Source organism: Dama dama, chromosome 19, assembly GCF_033118175.1.
Source record: "Dama dama isolate Ldn47 chromosome 19, ASM3311817v1, whole genome shotgun sequence".
Lineage (NCBI taxonomy): Eukaryota > Metazoa > Chordata > Mammalia > Artiodactyla > Cervidae > Dama > Dama dama.
The window spans coordinates 90,421,957-90,441,400 of NC_083699.1; the positions used below are offsets into that span (position 1 = coordinate 90,421,957).

At 40.3% G+C, this 19,444-nt stretch overlaps 1 protein-coding gene across 1 annotated transcript in view; it reads left to right on the plus strand.

The window, feature by feature from the left end:
- Window positions 1–15,551, plus strand: part of GRK7 (G protein-coupled receptor kinase 7) — a 35,767-nt gene extending 20,216 nt beyond the window's left edge. Inside the window, exons 3-4 of the mRNA XM_061168010.1 lie at window positions 4,754–5,028; window positions 15,218–15,551. Coding sequence (XP_061023993.1) covers window positions 4,754–5,028; window positions 15,218–15,551 — 609 coding nt within the window. The remainder of the gene's footprint in view (window positions 1–4,753; window positions 5,029–15,217) is intronic.
- Window positions 15,552–19,444: the final 3,893 nt, after the last annotated feature.

Consider the following 19,444-nt stretch of genomic DNA (forward strand, 5'->3'; position numbering starts at 1 on the left):
ATTTTACCACAGACATTTTAAACAGCTTTCAGTTCGATCCTGGCCTGGGTTCGATCTCTGGGTTGGGAAGATCCCCTGGAGAGGGAAATGGCAACCCACTCCAGTACTCTTGTCTGGAAAATTCCGTGGACTGAGGAGCCTGGTAGGCTACAGTCCATGGGGTCGCCAAGAGTCGGACACAACTGAGCGACTTCACTTTCACTTTCACTTTAAACAGCTTTCAGTTCAGTTCAGTCACTCAGTCGTGTCTGACTGTTTGTGACCCCATGGACTGTAGCACGCCAGGCTTCCCTGTCCTTCACCAACTCCTGGAGCTTACTCAAACTCATGTCCATCAAGTCAGTGATGCTATCCAACCATATCATCCTCTGTCGTCCCCTTCTCCTCCTGCCCTCAATCTTTCCCAGCATCAGGGTCTTTTCTAATGAGTCAGTTCTTCGCATCAGGTGGCCAGAGTATTGGAGTTTCAGCTTCAGCATCAGTCCTTCCAATGAATATTCAGGACTGATTTCCTTTAGGATGGACTGGTTGGATCTCCTTGCAGTCCAAGGGACTCTCAAGAGTCTTCTCCAACACCACAGTTCAAAAGCATCAATTCTTCGGTGCTCAGCTTTCTTTATAAACAGCTTTATTGAGATATAATTTATTTTTTTAAATATTCATTTGGCTGCATTGGCTCTTAGTTGCAACATTCAGGATCTTCCGTTGTGGCACGTAGGCTCAGTAGTTGCGGCTCGTGGGCTTACTTGCTCTGTGGCATGTGCAGTCTTAGTTCCCTGACCAGGGATCAAACCCATGTCCCTGGCAGGTTCTTAACCACTGGACCAGTAGGGAAGTCCTGAGATATAATTTAAATACCATAAAATTGACCCGCATAAGGTGTACAATCCAGTGGTTTCTAGTATATTCACAGATATGTGAACATTATCACAGATTTAGAATATTCTCTTCACCCCTAAAAGAAACCACCTATCAATTAACAGTCACTCTCATTCCCCTTCTCCCAACCTTGCATGCATGCTTTCCTGACCAGTTGCTCAGTCATGTCTGACTTCTTGCAACCTTATGGACTGTAGCCTGCCAGGTTCCTCTGTCCATGGGATTCTCCAGGCAAGAATACTGGAGTGGGTTGCTACGCCCTCCTTCTTCCTGACCCAGAGATCCAGTCCTCATCTCCTGTGTCTCCAGCCTTGCAGGCAGATTCTTTGCCCGCTGAGCCACCTGGGAAACCCTCTCCCAGTCTTAAACAACCACTATTCTACTTTCTGGATCTATGGAATCACCTATTTTAGACACTGCGTATCAATGGAGTCATACAGTAAGTGGTCTTTGGTGACTTGTTTCTTTCATTTAGCATAAAGTTTTTAAGGTTTATCCATGTTGTAACATTTATCCATACTTTATTCTTTTTTATATAGTATTTCATTGTCTATTATTAACATTTTATATGTGCTTTATCACCTGTCCATACATCTATCCTTTCCTCTATGGATCCATGAATCCATCTTATATCTTTTATGTATTTCCCTTTTTTAAAGTCTTTCCACAACTCTCATTGCCTTTGCCTTGCACACTTTTCAGTACAACTCATATCACATTATCACATGGCCACCCTGGGAGCAATAGAGGCTGGGAGATGGAGTACTTAGCCTTCTGGCTCTACATAGAGGGACAAAGAGAAAAGGGAGCCTGGGAATGGATTTTTGTTACCTTGGCAGACAGCGTTTTTCAGTCTCATCCACATCTCCCCCTCCAGATTCCCCTCCCACCATTGCATCTCACAGATCTTATATTCTAGAAATCCGAAATTCCTTAAAGTTCCCTGGGCACCCCACATTTTTCTGGACTCCAACTCTTGCACTCATTCTTTACCCTGACAACCTTCTCTGTGTGACAGGTTCTCTTTCCTCATAATTCAACTCAGCTGTCACTCTTCAGTGAAATATCCCCAACACACAAACACACACACACACCCTCTGGCCTCCCTTTGTTTTCCACTCCCGTTTTGGCATTTACTCTCTTTTATTGAATTAACCTTTTGATCTGTCTCCACCAACCTGTAAATCCTCAAAGGCAGGGGCCAGGCCTTGTATATCTTGGTATCCCTAGAAATCACTGCAGGGTTGGCTCCACAAATATTTGTTGGATATTGAATGGAAAACGTCTGGTTACCATTGTTACTGTTGTTTACCTACCAAACATGTTTTAGGGCCTGCAAGAAAGGAGACTTGGGAGTAAATACCTGGTTTGATACAAAGATGAGTAAGACTGTATCCTGGGCCTCAGAGGACCTCCAGCACCCTTTTGTTCTGGGCAGATGTAACACTAGACAAGATGCCAGGACAACAGATGTAAACTGGGACTATCCCAGGCAAACCGGAACATAAGGTCACCCAAATTACATGTCCACTTCTATGACAACAGCAGTGTCATGCTGACTCATGACCAGCCTGTCAGACCGGTCACTTTCAGAATTTTCTTCCACGGGCCAATTACTCCGAATTAGTGCTTGGGTTATTTGTGTTTTTCATTGTTATTATCCAGGTAAAAAAAATCACCCATGAAATTTAATATTCCTAAGGTAGTACATACATCATGCATATAGAAGAAACATACACTTGGGCTTACCTGGTGGCCCAGTGGTTAAGAATCCGCCTTGCAAAAAAAAAAAAAAAGAATCACCCTTGCAGTGCAGGATACATGGGTTAGATACCTGGTCTGGGAAGATCCCACATGCCACAGAGCACCTAAGCCTGTGTGCCACAATGAGTGAGCCCACAGCCGCATGAGCTCCGCACACCATGGAGCTCACATTGACTGCATGTGTGTGTGTGTGTGTGTGTGTGTGTGTGTGTGTGTGTATATATATATATATATATATATATACTTACGCAACCAGACAGAAAAAAAAAATCACCCAATGAACAACAAAAACGTTTTTCAACTTTTTCTGATGTACTGAATTCACATTTACAAACAGTATGCAAAACCCATTGCATATATACACTTCTTGGTATTAACATGTGACTCTGGTCTGTTGTCTTTATTGAAAGGCATTGGGTGTTTCCAGCCTGTGGCATAATGGCTATAAACATCTTTATGTAGATTTCTTTCCCTTTCTTCTGAGTCAATTGTTTGAGCCACTTGCTCCAAGTGACCTGGTTCCGGAACAAGAACTGTAGATAAATCTCATTTTCCTATTGCTCTGTGTCTAACCGCTCTCCTGAAAATCTGAGTCAAATCTCAGGGCACATCTGTTTCTCACAGCTCTGTCAATAATTGATGTTTTCATGTTTTCTGTATTAATAGGTGCTTATTCTCATTTAGGATGTGGTTTGCATTTTTAAGTGCTGCAAAGGTTATACATTATACTTTAATCAAAAGCAGCTTAGGTTTTTGTGAAAACACATTCTAATGTAAATATATACATCATAATTACAAGATATGTTGCAGGTATTCATTAAGTACTTGTTGAATGAATGAATGAAATTATGCTCAGTTACAAAGAGACAGATGCTGTGTGATTCCACTTATATGAGGTACCTAGAATGGTCAAATTTATAGAGACAGAAAGTAGAATGGCAGTTGCCAGGGCTTGGGGTGTGGGGGCAATGGGGAGTTGTTTAATGGGTACAGAGTTTCAGCTGTTAAAGATGAAAAGAGTTTAGGAGATTCATTGCACAATGTGAATGTACTTACTGGTTGAACTGAACATTTAAAATGGTAAGATGGTAAATTGTGTGTTATGTGTAATATATATATGTGTGTGCCTGTGTATGTATGCCTTTGTGTGGGCTCAGCTGCTCAGAAATGTCCAACTCTTTGCAATCCCATAGACTGTAGCCTGCCAGGCTCCTCTGTCCATGGGATTTCTGAGACAAAAATACTGGGATGGGTTGCCTTTTCCCTCTCCAGGCGATTTTTCTGACCCAGGGATCAAACCTGCATCTCCTGCATTGGCAGGCAGATTTTTTTACCACTGAGTCACCTGAGAAGCCTGTTAAAAAAAAAAATATATATATATATATAAACCCAATGATAATTTGATATATATTGTCAGTAGCAGTGTGCCTATAATATATAGTCATTCATGTTAAATGAAGTTTCATGTGTGAAATTTTCTGGGTTAAAATATTTGTATTGGGGCGCGGGGCTGGGAACGTAAAAATAAAAAAGAAAAAAGAAATATTTGTATTAATTTTTCAGTGCAGAGACAAACAGGTGAAGATGGCTGATAATAATATCATCACATGCCAAATAGACTAAAAAACTCATAGACTAGATACTATTATGTGAGCATACAATATTATCATTAAAGAGCTCTACATTTTAAAAGGTCATGCATCTAATTTTCTATTATCTTTGAATGAAAAGCAGAAGCAGAATTTAGGGGCTCTTAGCAACAGCCATGTGAATTTTTCATCTTAAGGATGAAGTGAGGAGACTAAAAGAGTCTAGGTTTGATTTTGATCTCTTAATTTTCCCACTTCAAGAGTCACCATATATCTCTCCTTAATAATACACTGCAGCCAAGTCCTCTTCATGTCTCATTGGCTAAAATGGATTGCGTGGCTTGCCCAGAGGCTATTGAGAAAGTAGGGGAATAGAACAGGTTAGACACATGGCCACTCCAAGTAAATTAGGGTTCCCTCAATAAGGAAAGAGAAGGAGAATGGGCATTGGGAAGGCATCAGCCGTGTCTGTTACACTCATATTAGTGTTTTTGTTTTGTTTTTTGCTTGGGGCATTACAGGCTGGAACCAACGGTTATATGGCTCCTGAAATCCTAATGGAAAAAGCAAGTTATTCCTATCCTGTGGATTGGTTTGCAATGGGATGCAGTATTTATGAAATGGTTGCTGGACGAACACCATTCAGAGATTACAAGGAAAAAGTCAGTAAAGAGGATTTAAAGCAAAGGACACTGAAAGAGGAAGTCAGATTCCAACACAGTAACTTCACAGAGGAAGCAAAAGATATTTGCAGACTCTTCTTGGCTAAGACACCAGAGCAACGCTTAGGAAGCAGGTAACTATCATATAAAGACATGATTAGTGATGTCAGCTTTGCCACAGGGATTTGGAGAATACTTTGGATTGATGCTAAGGCCTTGGTATTACATAATAGTAGTATTTTCTTATTATTATTTGCATATTGTGTGGTTAAGTATTTTCAACACTTTCAAATACTATGAACACTTGATGTCCAATAGTCTCCAAAATACATTTTAAAGTGAAAAGGTGAAGTGCAAAGCAGCATAAATTAAAAAGAAGAAAAAGAATACATAATTCAAATAGTTGCATAGAATATTTCAAGCAGAGTATACAAGGAATATATAGGATTGATTGAATTTATTTTTATTTTATCTTTTGGCCGCACTGTGTGTCATCAGTTCAGTTCAGTCACTCAGTCGTGTCTGACTCTTTGCGACCCCATGGACTACAGCACACCAGGCTTCCCTGTCCATCACCAACTCCCGGAGCTTGCTTAAACTCATGTCCATCGAGTTGGTGATGCCATCCAACCATCTCCTCTGTCATCCCCTTCTCCTTCTGCCTTCAATCTTTCCCAGCATCAGGGTCTTTCCCAATGAGTCAGTTCTTTGCATCAGGTGGCCAAAGTATTGGAGTTTCAGTTTCATCATCAGTCCTTCCAATGAATATTTATGACTGATTTCTTTTAGGATGGACTGGTTGGAACTCCTTGCAGTCCAAGGGACTCTCAAGAGTCTTCTCCAACACTACAATTCAAAAGCATCAGTTCTTTGGCACTCAGTTTTCTTTATGGTCTAACTCTCACATCCATACATGACTACTGGAAAAACCATGGCTTGGACCTTTGTCAGCAAAGGAATGTCTCTGCTTTTTAATATGCTGTCTAGGTTGGTCATAGCTTTTCTTCCAAGGAATAAGCGTCTTTGAATTTCATGGCTGCAGTCACCATCTGCAGTGATTTTGGAGTCCAAGAAAATAAAGTCTTTCACTGTTTCCATTGTTTCCCCATCTATTTGCTGTGAAGTGATGGACCGGATGCCATTATCTTCCTTTTTTGAACACTGAGTTTTAAGCTAGCTTTTTCACTCTCCTCTTTCACTTTCATTAAGAGGCTGTTTAGTTCCTCTTCACTTTCTGCCATAAAGGTGTTGTCATCTGTGTATCTGAGGTTACTGATATTTCTCCGTGCAATCTTGATTTCAGCTTGTCCAGGATTTCTCATGATGCACTCTGCATATAAGTTAAATAAGCAGGGTGACAATATACAGCCTTGACTTACTCCTTTCCCAATTTGGAACCAGTCTCTTGTTCCACATCCGGTACTAACTGTTGCTTCTTGACCTGCATACAGATTTCTCAGGAGGCAAGTAAGGTGGTCTGGTATTCCCATCTCTTTCAGAATTTTCTACAGTTTGTTGTGATCCACACAGTCAAAGGCTTTGGTGCAATCAATAAAGCAGAAGTAGATGTTTTCCTGGAATTCTCTTGCTTTTTCTATGATCCAACAGATGTTGGCAATTTGATCTCTGGTTCCTCTGCCTTGTCTAAATCCAGCTTGAACATCTGGAAGTTCATGGTTCACGTACTCTTGAAGACTGGCTTGGAGAATTTTTAGCATTACTTTACTAGTGTGTGAGATGAGTGCAATTGTGCGGTAGTTTGAGCATTCTTTGGCATTGCTCTTTGGGATTGAAATGAAAACTGACCTTTTCCAGTCCTATGGCTGCTGCTGAGTTTTCCAAATTTGCTGGCATATTGAGTGCAGCGCTTTCACAGCATCATATTTTAGGATTTGAAATAGCTCAACTGGAATTCCATCACCTCCACTAGCTTTGTTCATAGTGATGCTTCCTAAGGCCCACTTGACTTCACATTCCAGGATGTCTGGCTCTAGGTGAGTGATCACATCACCATGGTTATCTGGGTCGTGAAGATCTTTTTTGTATAGTTCTTCTGTGTATTCTTGCCAACTCTTCTAAATATCTTCTGCTTCTGTTAGGTCCATACCATTTCTGTCCTTTATTGTGCCCATCTTTTGCATGAAATGTTCCCTTGCTATCTCTGATTTTCTTAAAGAGATCTCTAGTCTTTACCATTCTATTGTTTTCCTCTATTTCTTAGCGTTGGTCACCGAGGAAGACTTTCTTATCTCTCCTTGCTATTTTTTGGAACTCTGTATTCAAATGGATGTATCTTTCCTTTTCTCCTTTGCCTTTAGCTTCTCTTCTTTTCTCAGATATTTATAAAGCCTCCTCAGACAACCATTTTGCCTTTTTGTATTTCTTTTCCATGGGGATGGTCTTGATCACTGCCTCCTGTATAATGTCATGAACCTTCATCCATAGTTCTTCAGGCACTCTATCAGATTTAATCCTTTGAATCTATTTGTCACTTCCACTGTATAATCGTTAGGGATTTGATTTAGGTCATACCTGAATGGTCTAGTGGTTTTCCCTACTTCCTTCAATTTAAGTCTGAATTTGGCAATAAATAGTTCATAATCTGTGCCACTGTCAGCTCCCAGTCTTGTTTTTGCTGACTGTATAGAGCTTCTCCATCTTTGGCTGCAAAGAATATAATCTATCTGATTTCAGTGTTGACCATCTGGTGATGTCCATGTGTAGAGTTTTCTCTTGTGTTGTTGGAAGAGGGTGTTTGCTATGAGCAGTGAGTTCTCTTGGCAAAACTCTGTTAGCCTTTGCCCTGCTTCATTTCGTATTCCAAGGCCAAACTTGCCTGTTACTCCAGGTATCTCTTGACTTCCTACTTTTGAATTCCAGTCCCCTATGATGAAATGATATCTTTTTTGGGTGTTAGTTCTAGAAGATCTTGTAGGTCTTCACAGAACCGTTCAACTTCAGCTTCTTCAGCATTACTGGTCGGGGCATAGACTTGGATTACTGTGATACTGAATGGTTTGCCTTGAAAACAGACAGAGATCATTCTGTCATTTTTGAGACTGCACACAAGTACTGCATTTTGGGCTCTTTTGTTGACTATAAGGGCTACTCCATTTCTTCTAAGGGCTTCTTGCCCACAGTAGGTCATCTGAATTAAATTCACCTATCCTGGTCCATTTTAGTTCACTGATTCCTAAAATGTTGATGTTCACTCTTGCCATCTCCTGTTTGACCACTTCTAATTTACCCTGATTCATGAAACTAACATTCCAGCTTCCTATGCAATATTGCTCTTTGCAGCATTGAACTTTACTTCTATCACCAGTCACATCCACAACTGAGTGTTGTTTTCACTTTGGCTCCATCTCTTCCTTCTTTCTGGAGTTATTTCTCCACTCTTCTTCAGTAGCATATTGGGCACGCACCAACCTGGGGAGTTCATCTTTTCAGTGTCCTATCTTTTTGCCTTTTCATACTGTTCCTGCGATTCTCAAGGCAAGCATACTGAAGTGGTTTGCCATTGCCTTCTCCATGTGTCATATGGGATCTTAGTTCCTCAGCCGGGGCTCAAACCCATGCCCTCTGCAATGGAGGCACGGAGTCTTAACCACTGGATAGCCAGGGAAGTCCCAGGATTGATTGACTTTAAAAAGAGAGAAATTGAGAGAGCTGGTGACTGGGATACAAAATAACAATTTTCATTAGGTAAACTTATTAATTCTTGAATTTTAAGCTATGTGAACAAATTATCTACTCAAAAATGAGTAAAAGTAAAACTTAAAAGCCATCAGTACAGACAGCCATAGTTCTGGGAAATTCTGCCCCTTTTAAACATCTCTGTAAAATATCATCAATCAGTCAATAGACATTTAATAAGTACATATGATGTTTCCAGGTATGTTAAGTACAGTTGAAATTAATTTCGAGAAAAGTCAAGTTTTATTGCTTACAATGGAATAATAAGATCAAAATATTTTAGAAGAAAAAAATTAGAAAAGCTTACCTATGATAGCACCCTTGGCAGCAAGTAATTGTGTTTTGTAGGGGGAAAACCAAGATTTTTCAAGTCACAGAGATAGACTTACATCTCAGCTCTGCTACATATTGGTCATTTTACCCCCAGCAATTGAATTATTTTCTCTGAGTCTCAATATCCTAACATATAAAATGAGATTTTTGCGGGTATGATGGTTAATTTTATGTCTCAACTTGACTAGGCCACAGTCCTCGGATATTTGATCAAACATTATTCTAGATGTTTCTGTACAGGTATTTTTAGGTGAGATTAACATATATACACATGAGTAAAGCAGGTTATTCTTCATTATGTGAATGGGCCTCTTGGTAGCTGTTTGAAGGCCTTAATAGAAAAGAACTGGTTTCCCTGGGAGAAGAGGGAATTTGCCAGCAAACCATCTTTGAACTTGAACTGTACCTCTTCCCTGGGTCTCCAGCCACACAGCCTACCTTGCAGAATGAGAACTTGCCAAACCTCCACAGTCACCGGAGCCAGTTTTTTAAAATAACACCCCCTCCTCTTTATAATATACATATTGCTAGGAGAGAAAAGAACTTTTCTTCTACCCTCCTTAGGTTTAGGAATGGAGGCCTGAAAATTAAAATGCCAAAAGATGATTAACAAGAGAAAAGACAGGTTTTTATTTACATTCATACACGGAGTTCACAGAAAATTGTGGCTAGGAAGCAGTTAGAATTTCAGGCTTACTCACCATCCTAATAGGGAAGGTGGATGGGGAGAAGGTCACTTACCAGAAAACAATTGACTTCTTTGAAATGGTGGGGGAAGGGCGCTTATGGGAGAGCAGTTGACTTTTAGGAAAGATAAATGGCCCTTAGGAGACTAGATGGGAGATATGATATCTTTGTGACAATGTCTATTTAGGTGTGGTGCTGACTTCTCTCAGTGGTGATAAGAGTCAATCTTTCCTGATTTCAAAACTCTGAAACTCTTGGGAAGAGGATTTATGAGTTAGGTATTTTTCCAAGGCTCTGCTTATTTTAAAGGCAGACAAGGGGACTTCAAAACCTGCATCTGCTGACTCTCAAATACCTGCAGTGCAGCTCAGTTGTGTCCAATGCTTTTGACCCCGTGGTCTATACAGTCCATGGAATTCTCCAGGCCAGAATATTGAAGTGGGAACCTGGGTTGGGTAGCCTTCCCAATCCCAGGGATCGAACTCAGGTCTCCCGCATTGCAGGCAGATTCTTTACCAGCTGAGCCACAGGAAAGCGCAAGAATACTGGAGTGGGTAGCCTATCACTTCTCCAACAGATCTTCCCAACACAAGAATTGAACTGGGGTCTCCTGCATTACAGTCAGATTCTTTACCAACTGAGTTATCAGGGAAGCCCAGTTTTTATGTCACTGATGTACATTCCAGACCCCTTCAACATCCTTTTGGTTCTGTTTTTCTAAAGAATGCTAACTCACTCAGTGGGATATTTTGAGGCTTAGATATAATGTATACAAGGTTAGATTCTTTACCATCTGAGCCAACAGGGAGGTTAGATATAATGTATGTTAGGAATTATTCAATAAGTGATAGCAATTATTAAGTAGTCCTAAGAGTGATATCAGATAATGTTTTAACTCACCTATGAGCTTATGTGTCTTAAATTACTTAGATTGAATTTTCAAAATCTAAAAACATATAACAAATAGAAAATTACAACCATAAAGTAGTATGACTGATTTTTAACATTACCAAAACTTGTGGGGCGAAATTAAAATCCTCTGAGTAGTTGTCATGGAGGCTCTGGAACAAGGCTGCCTTAGCTCATAATGCTTTTGTATGGAGGCAGGCTTTTGATTTTTGACCTGATTCTTTAAAATAGTGAAACAAAATGTATTTATAATGACTTTCAAAACATTTCAAAGATAACCAAACTAACAAAGGAGTATTTTGAAATGAGATTAAACCCTACATTGATGTGAACTAAAATGTGGAAGTGATTTTCTTGTGTAGATTTCAACATGGTTGTATTAATGTGGTCAGAACAGGCCATGTTGTGATAACAGGCAAATCCCAAAGTCTCAACAGCTTTAAAGTATTATTTCTCATTCACACGAAGTCCTTTATATGTCCAGTGGTTCTCCAGCTTATTTCCTTCCAGAGCAGTGACTCAAAGCTCCAGGCTACTTCCAACTTTCAGCTCCATTGGAACTTGTGGTTTTCGGTTGCTATGGCAACACGAGTGCATGTAGAAAACCTGGGAGCTTTGTCCTGCCTCACAAGTCAGTTCAGACACACTTCTGTTAGCCAGAAAGAATCCTTGGGCCCTAAGAGCCAGGAGGCTGTCTCACATTGCCTTCTATCTGCCCAGGAAGGAGGAGAGGAGAACTGAATATGGTGACCACTGATCATCTCTACCATCTTGGATCTCATGAGGAGGGTGGGGAGGTGGGGTGGAGAGAGGATGTGTCAACAGTGGCCAAGGCAGCGGAAGAAGTGAACAGTCTCTTTAGATCACTTCCCTGAAGGGAACACAACCCACTTGTGTTTGAATAAAAATCTATCTCAATACTTTATAAGCACACTTTGAGTCTATAAAATGAAACATTGACCAACCTTTTTAGGAAAACGCCACCTTACAGCACCATATCATGGCCTGAAGCTGCTCTGTCAAGCGAAATCTTTTTAAAAAGCAGTTGTGACTGTTTTGAATAAAAACTGTTTACAACATTAGAGAGAAGGCATATAAAAACCAGCTGTTCAGTGAAAGAGAAAACCTTCCAACATTTTCGTTTCAACTCTTTGTATTTTTTAAACATTCATTCAGATGAAATAACATTTGATTAATGTCGTGGGCATCCTCCAAAGGCAGCAAATGCCTAGACAGAGTATTACACAGTGGAGAGGTCAAGTGCCCCCCTCCCTGTTGCATTCACGAGCATTTGAAAGAAATTAAAAACCCTGCTCTTTTAGACATCACTCAAGGGAATCTCCTCTTTTGCCTTTATGTGGGGTCTGTGAGTTAACTTTGCAGAGAGGCCAAAAACTTTTTTGATCATCTCACAGGGACTCCAGGTAGGGTCAACTATGGTGTTTTCCAATAAAATAAAAAGTGAAGACTTAAGTACTTTGCGGGATTTATTCTGATCAGACAGTGCAGACAAGGACAAATAACCATGTTAAGTCTCTGACTTAAGCGCTTCTCCAAGACACAATTTCGGGCCAATTCAGGTTCTTGGCAGACCAGACCGCACAGTGCAGTCCTTGTGTATGGGCAGCTGGTATCTTTTCTTCATTGACTGTTACCAAAAAATCCATTGTAATCTGTGTGGGGTTTGGTAACACAAGAGCCCCTGTCAGTGCTCTGAAATGTGTTTAATAAGAGGGAGAAGTCTCCCTGGAGCTGCTGTTCTGGCTATTAGAAAAGGTGTTGCTTTCTTCAATAGCCTCTTCTATTGGTCCAAGGGCACAGCATGATGATGCCTCAAAAGAACCCTGAACAGGGACTTCCCTAGTGGCCCAGGGGTTAAGAGTCCCACTCCCACTGCAGAGGGCCTGGGTTCAATCCCTGGGCAGGGAGCCTGGAGCTCCCATGAGACAACTAAAGATCCCATGTGCCGCAACTAAGACCCGGCGTAACCAAATAAATAAAACTTAAAAAATAAAATAAATTTTATAAAAGAGACCTAAAGAAAGCTGCCAGGGAAATGTTTAAGAGGCAACTGACCTTCACACTATTTCTAATTATACAACTGAGGCTAAACATCACTCGTGTCAAAGAATCAAGTGATCAGCCCCATGGTGGCCTTGATACAGAGGGAAAGGAGCAGAAGTTGGAGCACCTAGTCTTGTGTTGTTAGCATCAACAACCAGAGGCATTTATTGGAAAGGGGCAAAAGGCATGGGCCCTGCGCTCTAGGGGCATCTGGTGGAAGATGTTGAGGAACATGAGGAAAACCTCAATGTGGCCCATCATTTCCTTGTCTATCTGTGACTAGTTGCAAAAAAGGCAGCAGTTGGTCATTCTTAATGGACAAGCTAAGGACATCTGGGCCTAGTTGAGATGTTAGTTGAGAACTGTGCATTTTGGGGGACTTCCCTGATAGTTCAGTGGCTAAGAATTTGCCTTCCAATGCAGGGGACACAGGTTTGATCCCTGGTCAGGGAATTAAGATCTCACAACCAAGCCAGAGCACTCTAGAGCCTGTGCACTGCAACAAAGATTGCCTGTGCCACAAGCAACTAAGAACCAATACAACAAAAGTAACTAAATAAATAAATATATTTTTTAAAAAAGAGACAATCATGCATTTTTTAAAGTTCATTCTATTGATATATAGTTGATTTACAGCATGGTGTTAATTTCTGCTATATAGCAAAGTGATTCAGTTACACATATATAAATATATTCCTTTTCATATTCTTTCCCATGAAGGTTTATTACAAGATACTGAATATCGTTCCCTATGTTATCCAATAGGACCATGTTGTTTATCCATTCTATATATAACAGCTTTCATCTGCTAATCCCAAACTCCCCATCCACCCCCCACCCCTTGCAACCACAAGTCTGCTGTCTAGATTTGTGAGTTTCTTTCTGTTTCCTGCATAAGAAAACTGTACATCTTGATGTGAAGACTGGCTGGGCAAGTTCCCCATGGTTACTGAGCCCCTGGGCGCTCTCCTTTATCCAAGTTAAATCTGCTCAGAGTGACTTTAAAGGCTCTTGACCCCTGGTACAGTGCGTTCATACCTGCCAGCAGCCATCAAGGTGATCCAAGCTCCTTTCTCATGGCACCTGGTCCCATCCTAACTCCTCTGTTGTCTTCAAGGCACACAGACCTGAGGTTCATTTCTGATATACTTGAATAGAATTTTATCTCTAGTCTTGTTCTGACACATTTAAAATCTATCCGATACCAACCCCCATTCCTTGAATATACTTCGATAAAACTGACTGAACAACAACAAAAGAAAGAGAAAAAAATCATTTGAACCTGATACCGCAAAACAGCTCCCCCCCCCTTTTTTAAACATTTCTTGAAAACTTGGACTTAAGGAGAATCAAGAGGGCACTTCCCTGATGGTCCCTTCTCACTCACAATGCATAGGGCCCAGGTTCAATCCCTGGTTGCGGAACTAGATCTCACATACCATGACTAAAAAAATATATCCCATATGCCGCAAATAAATACCTTTCTTTAAAAAGAAAAAAAAAAAAAAAGAACCAAGAGAAGTGTATGGTAGACCACCCTTGACATAGTCCCCAAAGATCTCCACCTCTTGAGTAACCCCTTCCCTTAAGGATGGGCTGAGCTGACTGACTTGCTTCTAACATATAGAAGAGGGTAGAAGTAATGAGATGTCATTTCCAAGATTAGTTAATAAAAAGAAGAGGCTCACATGGTGAGGCGGGTACTTTCCAGTAACCATGTCAGTGAGCTTGGAAGCAGATTACCCCTATCACTGACCCACTAGTCAAACCTTCAGATGAGAGCGCAGCCCTGACCAATAGCTTTACTGTGATGTCACTGGAGACCTTGAGCCAGAAGTGCCCAGTTTATCCAAGCCTAGATACCTGCCCCACAGAAACTGTGAGATAATAGCAAATGTTTGTTGTTTTAAGTCACTGAATGTTGGGGCTATCTGTTACACAGCAAAAGATAAATAATAGAAAAAGTTACACAACTAGAAACACACTTTCCCCCCTAATTCTAAGGCAAATACCAGAATAATTTCTAGCATTGGGAAGAAGGGCTTGAAAACAAATAATGATAGTCTTGAGTACCAAATGTATGCTCATTTATGCTACTAAAAATTGCTAATGGGTTATTTTTAAGTCTTTAAAGATTATTGTGGCAGTTGGGGCAGGTAGGTGGGGTTCTTTGAAATTGTGTCATATCAACAGTAAGGAGATATGACTGCTATCTTTTAAAATGTAAGTGGTGATCAGGTGAGGAAAGACATGCTTAACTTCTCTGTGACCTGAAGAACAAAGCAAGAGGATGTGACTGGAGGTTGCAGGCAAGCAGGTTCTGGCCCCACTGAATTTTGCTGGTGTTTCTGTGAAACACCATGAACAAAAGCCATTCCAACTGCTTGACTCTAAAAATTCCATCTAAAGTGAAAGTGGTCTACAAACAATGAAAATGCTACTGTATGCATGTGGTAGAATTGTGGGGTGATTTTTAAAGATGTTATTTTTCTAAATTATTCTTTTTATATCATCTTTGCAATGAGAATGAAATGCAATTCTAGGAAAAGAATAACCACATGCTTTGTGTTGCTAGAAGAGCTCCTCTTTGGGTTTGTTACTATGTCTCAAGCTGACCATCTCCTTTCTTCACAGAGAAAAGTCTGATGATCCCAGGAAACACCATTTCTTCAAAACCATCAATTTTCCTCGCCTGGAAGCTGGCCTAGTTGAACCTCCATTTGTGCCAGACCCATCAGTGGTTTATGCCAAAGACATCAATGAAATTGATGATTTCTCTGAGGTTCGAGGAGTTGAATTTGATGATAAAGATAAGCAGTTCTTTCAAAGATTTGCAACAGGTGCTGTCCCCATAGCTTGGCAGGAAGAGATTATAGAAACAGGACTGTTTGCAGAATTGAATGACCCCAATAGGCCCGCAGGTTGTGGGGAGGGTTCATCCAGGTCTGGTGTATGTTTGTTATTATAAGTTGTTCTCTCTACCAGACCAGCAGCAGGAGTCTCAGCTGACAGAATCCTCGAATGTTCCTAATACATGAAAATCTGTTCGTGGAGGACTGATCAATCAGGAGGGGCACCTCAACTACAAAACAGTTCAAAAAACAAACGAACTCACCACTAGGACATATTTTCTCTCCTTCCTTCCCTCCTTTCCTCCCTTCTTCTTTTCCTGTCTACCTTACTTCTTTATTCTTTCTTTCTTCCTTCACAAAGTACTGTCTCAGTTTTCACTGAGTGCTGGGAAAAGGAGCCCTCAGATTTGTTTTGAAAAAGTAAAAGCCTGAGCCTTCGCCATCATGCCCTTGAAAATGACGTCAAGTCCTAGGAACAGAGAATGGAGCTTTGGGGTATGCTCAGAAAAATAAGCATTTGCAATTCTTAGTAAATAATCATTTTAGTTTTTCTTTGTTTATATCTTTTCTTCCTTTCATCTTTCAGTATTTCTTCTGTTTCTGTGCTTATGAAAAGGATTTTAAACCTGAAAATAAATATTTCTGATTTCCTTCTCCCCTGTTTAAAAAAAATAAAAGGAGTGTATTGTAATATTTTGGAACTATTTCAGATCACAAAATAATTTTTAATTTACAGAATGTCTCTTTTTCATATTTTTGAAATATTCTACCATTATAATGTTGAAGCATGTTAAATATAGATACACATGATGTCTGTGGATTAACGTATTCTGTAAATTGAGTTCTTTAAGTAGTATTCTACAAATTGCTTACTTGCATACTTCCATATGCCATTGCTTCCCAAATTTTGCTGAACTTTGGAATCACCCAGAAGTCTTTTAAAATACTAATGTGTAACTCCCACTGCCAGATTTTATTCGATCTGGGGTACAACCTGGGCATCTAGATTTTCATAAGCTCTCTGGGTAATACCAGTGTGCAACAAACTTTGGGATCTACGGCCATGTAGATTTAAATGTTATTATATATGGATCCTTGTTTGGGTCACTCAAAACCCCAATCTGACATTTTGATAGCAATCTTCCAAATACTAAAAAAAAAAAAATGCCTAACTTTGGCAATTGCACTTAAATGAAGTGAATATAATCTATATTCATCTTGTAGATTTTCTTGTCCAGGCACACTTTAGTTCTTCACACATATCTTGGGAAGTAGATCTCTTGACTGTTTCAAGACCTAAAGGAGAAACATGGGCCTTGAAACTAATTTGAACAAATGGTGGCCTTCAATTCAAGAGGGTGCCCAGCCAACACTCTATAAGAGAATTGTACTTAATCGCTCAGTCGTGTCTGATTCTCTGAGGTCCTGTGGACTATAGCCTGCCAGGTTTCTCTGTCCATGGAATTTTCCAGGCAAGAACACTGGAACAGGTTGCCATTTCCTTCTTTAGGGGATCTTCCTGACACAGGGATTGCGTCTCTTGTGTCTCCACCTGCATTGGCAGGTGGGTTCTTTACCAGTAGCACACCAATTAGCACTTCTCAAAAGCACAGCCAGGATTTCCCTGGTGGTCCAGTGACTAAGACACCATGATCCCAATGCCCAGGTTCGATTCCTGGTCAGGGAACTGATCCCACATGCTGCAACTAAGATTCCAATTGAGACCTGGCATAGCCAAATAACTAAATAAAACAACAACAACAAAAATTTTTTTTAAAAAGCACAGCCAAAAAATAAAATAAAACAAAATAAAATAAAAAGCACAGCCAAAGTAAGAATTTTAAGGCTGAGTTATATATATACACACACACATATAAGTATATTTATTTGACACAAATATATCTGGAGTGATTGTGTGTGTGTGTGTGTGTGTGTGTGTGTGTGTGTGTGTGTGCATAAGGCAATCTCCTTTGTCCCAAAGGTGAGAAACTTAGCTGAACTTATTTTAAAAGTTTTGTCCCTTGAGTAAGGGAGTCAAAAATTACAAAAACACTGGCAAAAATTCTTTTGGTTAATTGGAATCCACCTAACAGTAATCCTCAACTATAAGACTCAACTACAAAGTCAATCATATCAAGAACCAGGAGGGAGAAACCCCCTGGGAATTGAGTCCTGGTTAGAACACCTGCCATTCGACCTCCTGCTCATCCTCTATCCTCACTGAGCCCCCTGAAGCTCCAAACCCTACCCTGGAGACACCACAGAGTCACCCAAGCGAAATACAGGTGTGTCCACCAGATTCTTCTTCCTAAAGCAAGAAAGTAGATTACTTTGATTAATTTGATAAAATTTCTGTTTAACAAAAAACTAATCAACAGTTAACAGAAACCTAATTAACCACAGCATTCCAAGAGTAGAGATCTCAAGATTTAGCTTTATAAGCATTAAACACTTTTTTAAAGTGATGTCTACTTGCATTCATTTTTTTCATGTGAATGCCTACTTGTTTCGATTAACTTTAAAAGCAAATCTGTTTCACTTTTAAGAAGTAACTCAGGAAAATAATTGAGTAAGAATTTGCCTGCCAATACAGGAGACTCAAAAGAAGCGGGTTTGAGCCCTGGGTTGGGAAGATCCCCTGGCACCCCACTCCAGCATTCTTGTCTGGAAAATTTCATGGGCAGAGGAGCTTGGTGGGTTATAGTCCATGGGACCACAAAGAGTCGGATGCAACTGGGCACAGCAGTACATTCAGTCACCAGGTAAGTATGTGTTGAGCTCTAATTAATCTGAGCCCTATACTAGGTAGTGCTGGGGACACAGTAGAGAAATAAGACCACCATCTAAGAAAGGCCATGTGGTGTCATGTAGAATGCAGATTTCTGTGGGTATATTACTCACATTTTCAAAGAGGAAACTGATACTCATAAATGTTTTGTAGCTTTTCCAAGGTCACACAGCTCTGCAGGGTTATTGAGAAGACATGAAGTAGACATAATAGAAATAATTTATAGGAAGCACATAGCCTGTGTTGTTGTTGTTCAGTCACCCAGTTGTGTCTGACTTTTTGTGACCCCATGGACTGTAGCACGCCAGGCCTCTCTGTCCCTCACCATCTCCCAAAGTCTGCCCTAGTTCATGTCCATTAAAATGGTGATGCCATCCAGCCATCTCATTCTAATAAATTGAAGATCATGGTCAAGAAGTAGCAGCAGGTCAAATGACTCTAGGCTGAGGAACAAACTATCAAGAACCCACATCTTCATTAAAAGTTACAGAGGAGAAAAAAAAAAGAAAAAGAAGAAGAAGGAAAAAAAGTTACAGAGGAGGGAAGAGAGGCAAGAGAGCTGGTTCCTGGGGAGTGGTTGAGAAGGTAGTTCTTTACACACAACAGAAGAAAGATCTAATTGCAATAAGTGGAGACATGGAAGCCCATATTAGGCCTTCTGCCTATCATTTGCCAGGTGGGGATTCAGCTGGGCCAAGTCAGAGTGAAGGAGGCTGGCTCGTCTTTCCAAGGACAGGGCAGGAGAAGGAGAGACCTCATTTCAGAGATTAAATGTTGGAGAGAAATAAGCAAAGGCTATGCATTCTGCTCAGGTTGTGGGTGGGATTCAAAACCTAGGTAAGATGGGACTTTCCTGGTGTTCCAGTGGCTAAGATTCCATGCTTCCAGCTCCCAATGCAGGGGACCCAGGTTCAATCCTTGGTCTGGAAACTAGATCCCACATTCCACAATTAAGAGTTCCCATGCCACAACTAAAGATCAAAAATCCCAAGTGCTGCAACTAAGACCTGGCACAGCCAAATAAATAAATAAGTATTTAAAACAAAGTTAGATACATGTAACCAGATGTTTCATCAAAAGAAAGAAGTGATTTTTTTTTTTAAAAAGGGTAGTACTTGCCTATTCTTAAAAAAGTTACAATGACCTCATGTTTTTAGAGAAAAATTTTATAAACAAAATGAAACATCAGGGGAAACAAAAGCATATATGAATGAAACATTC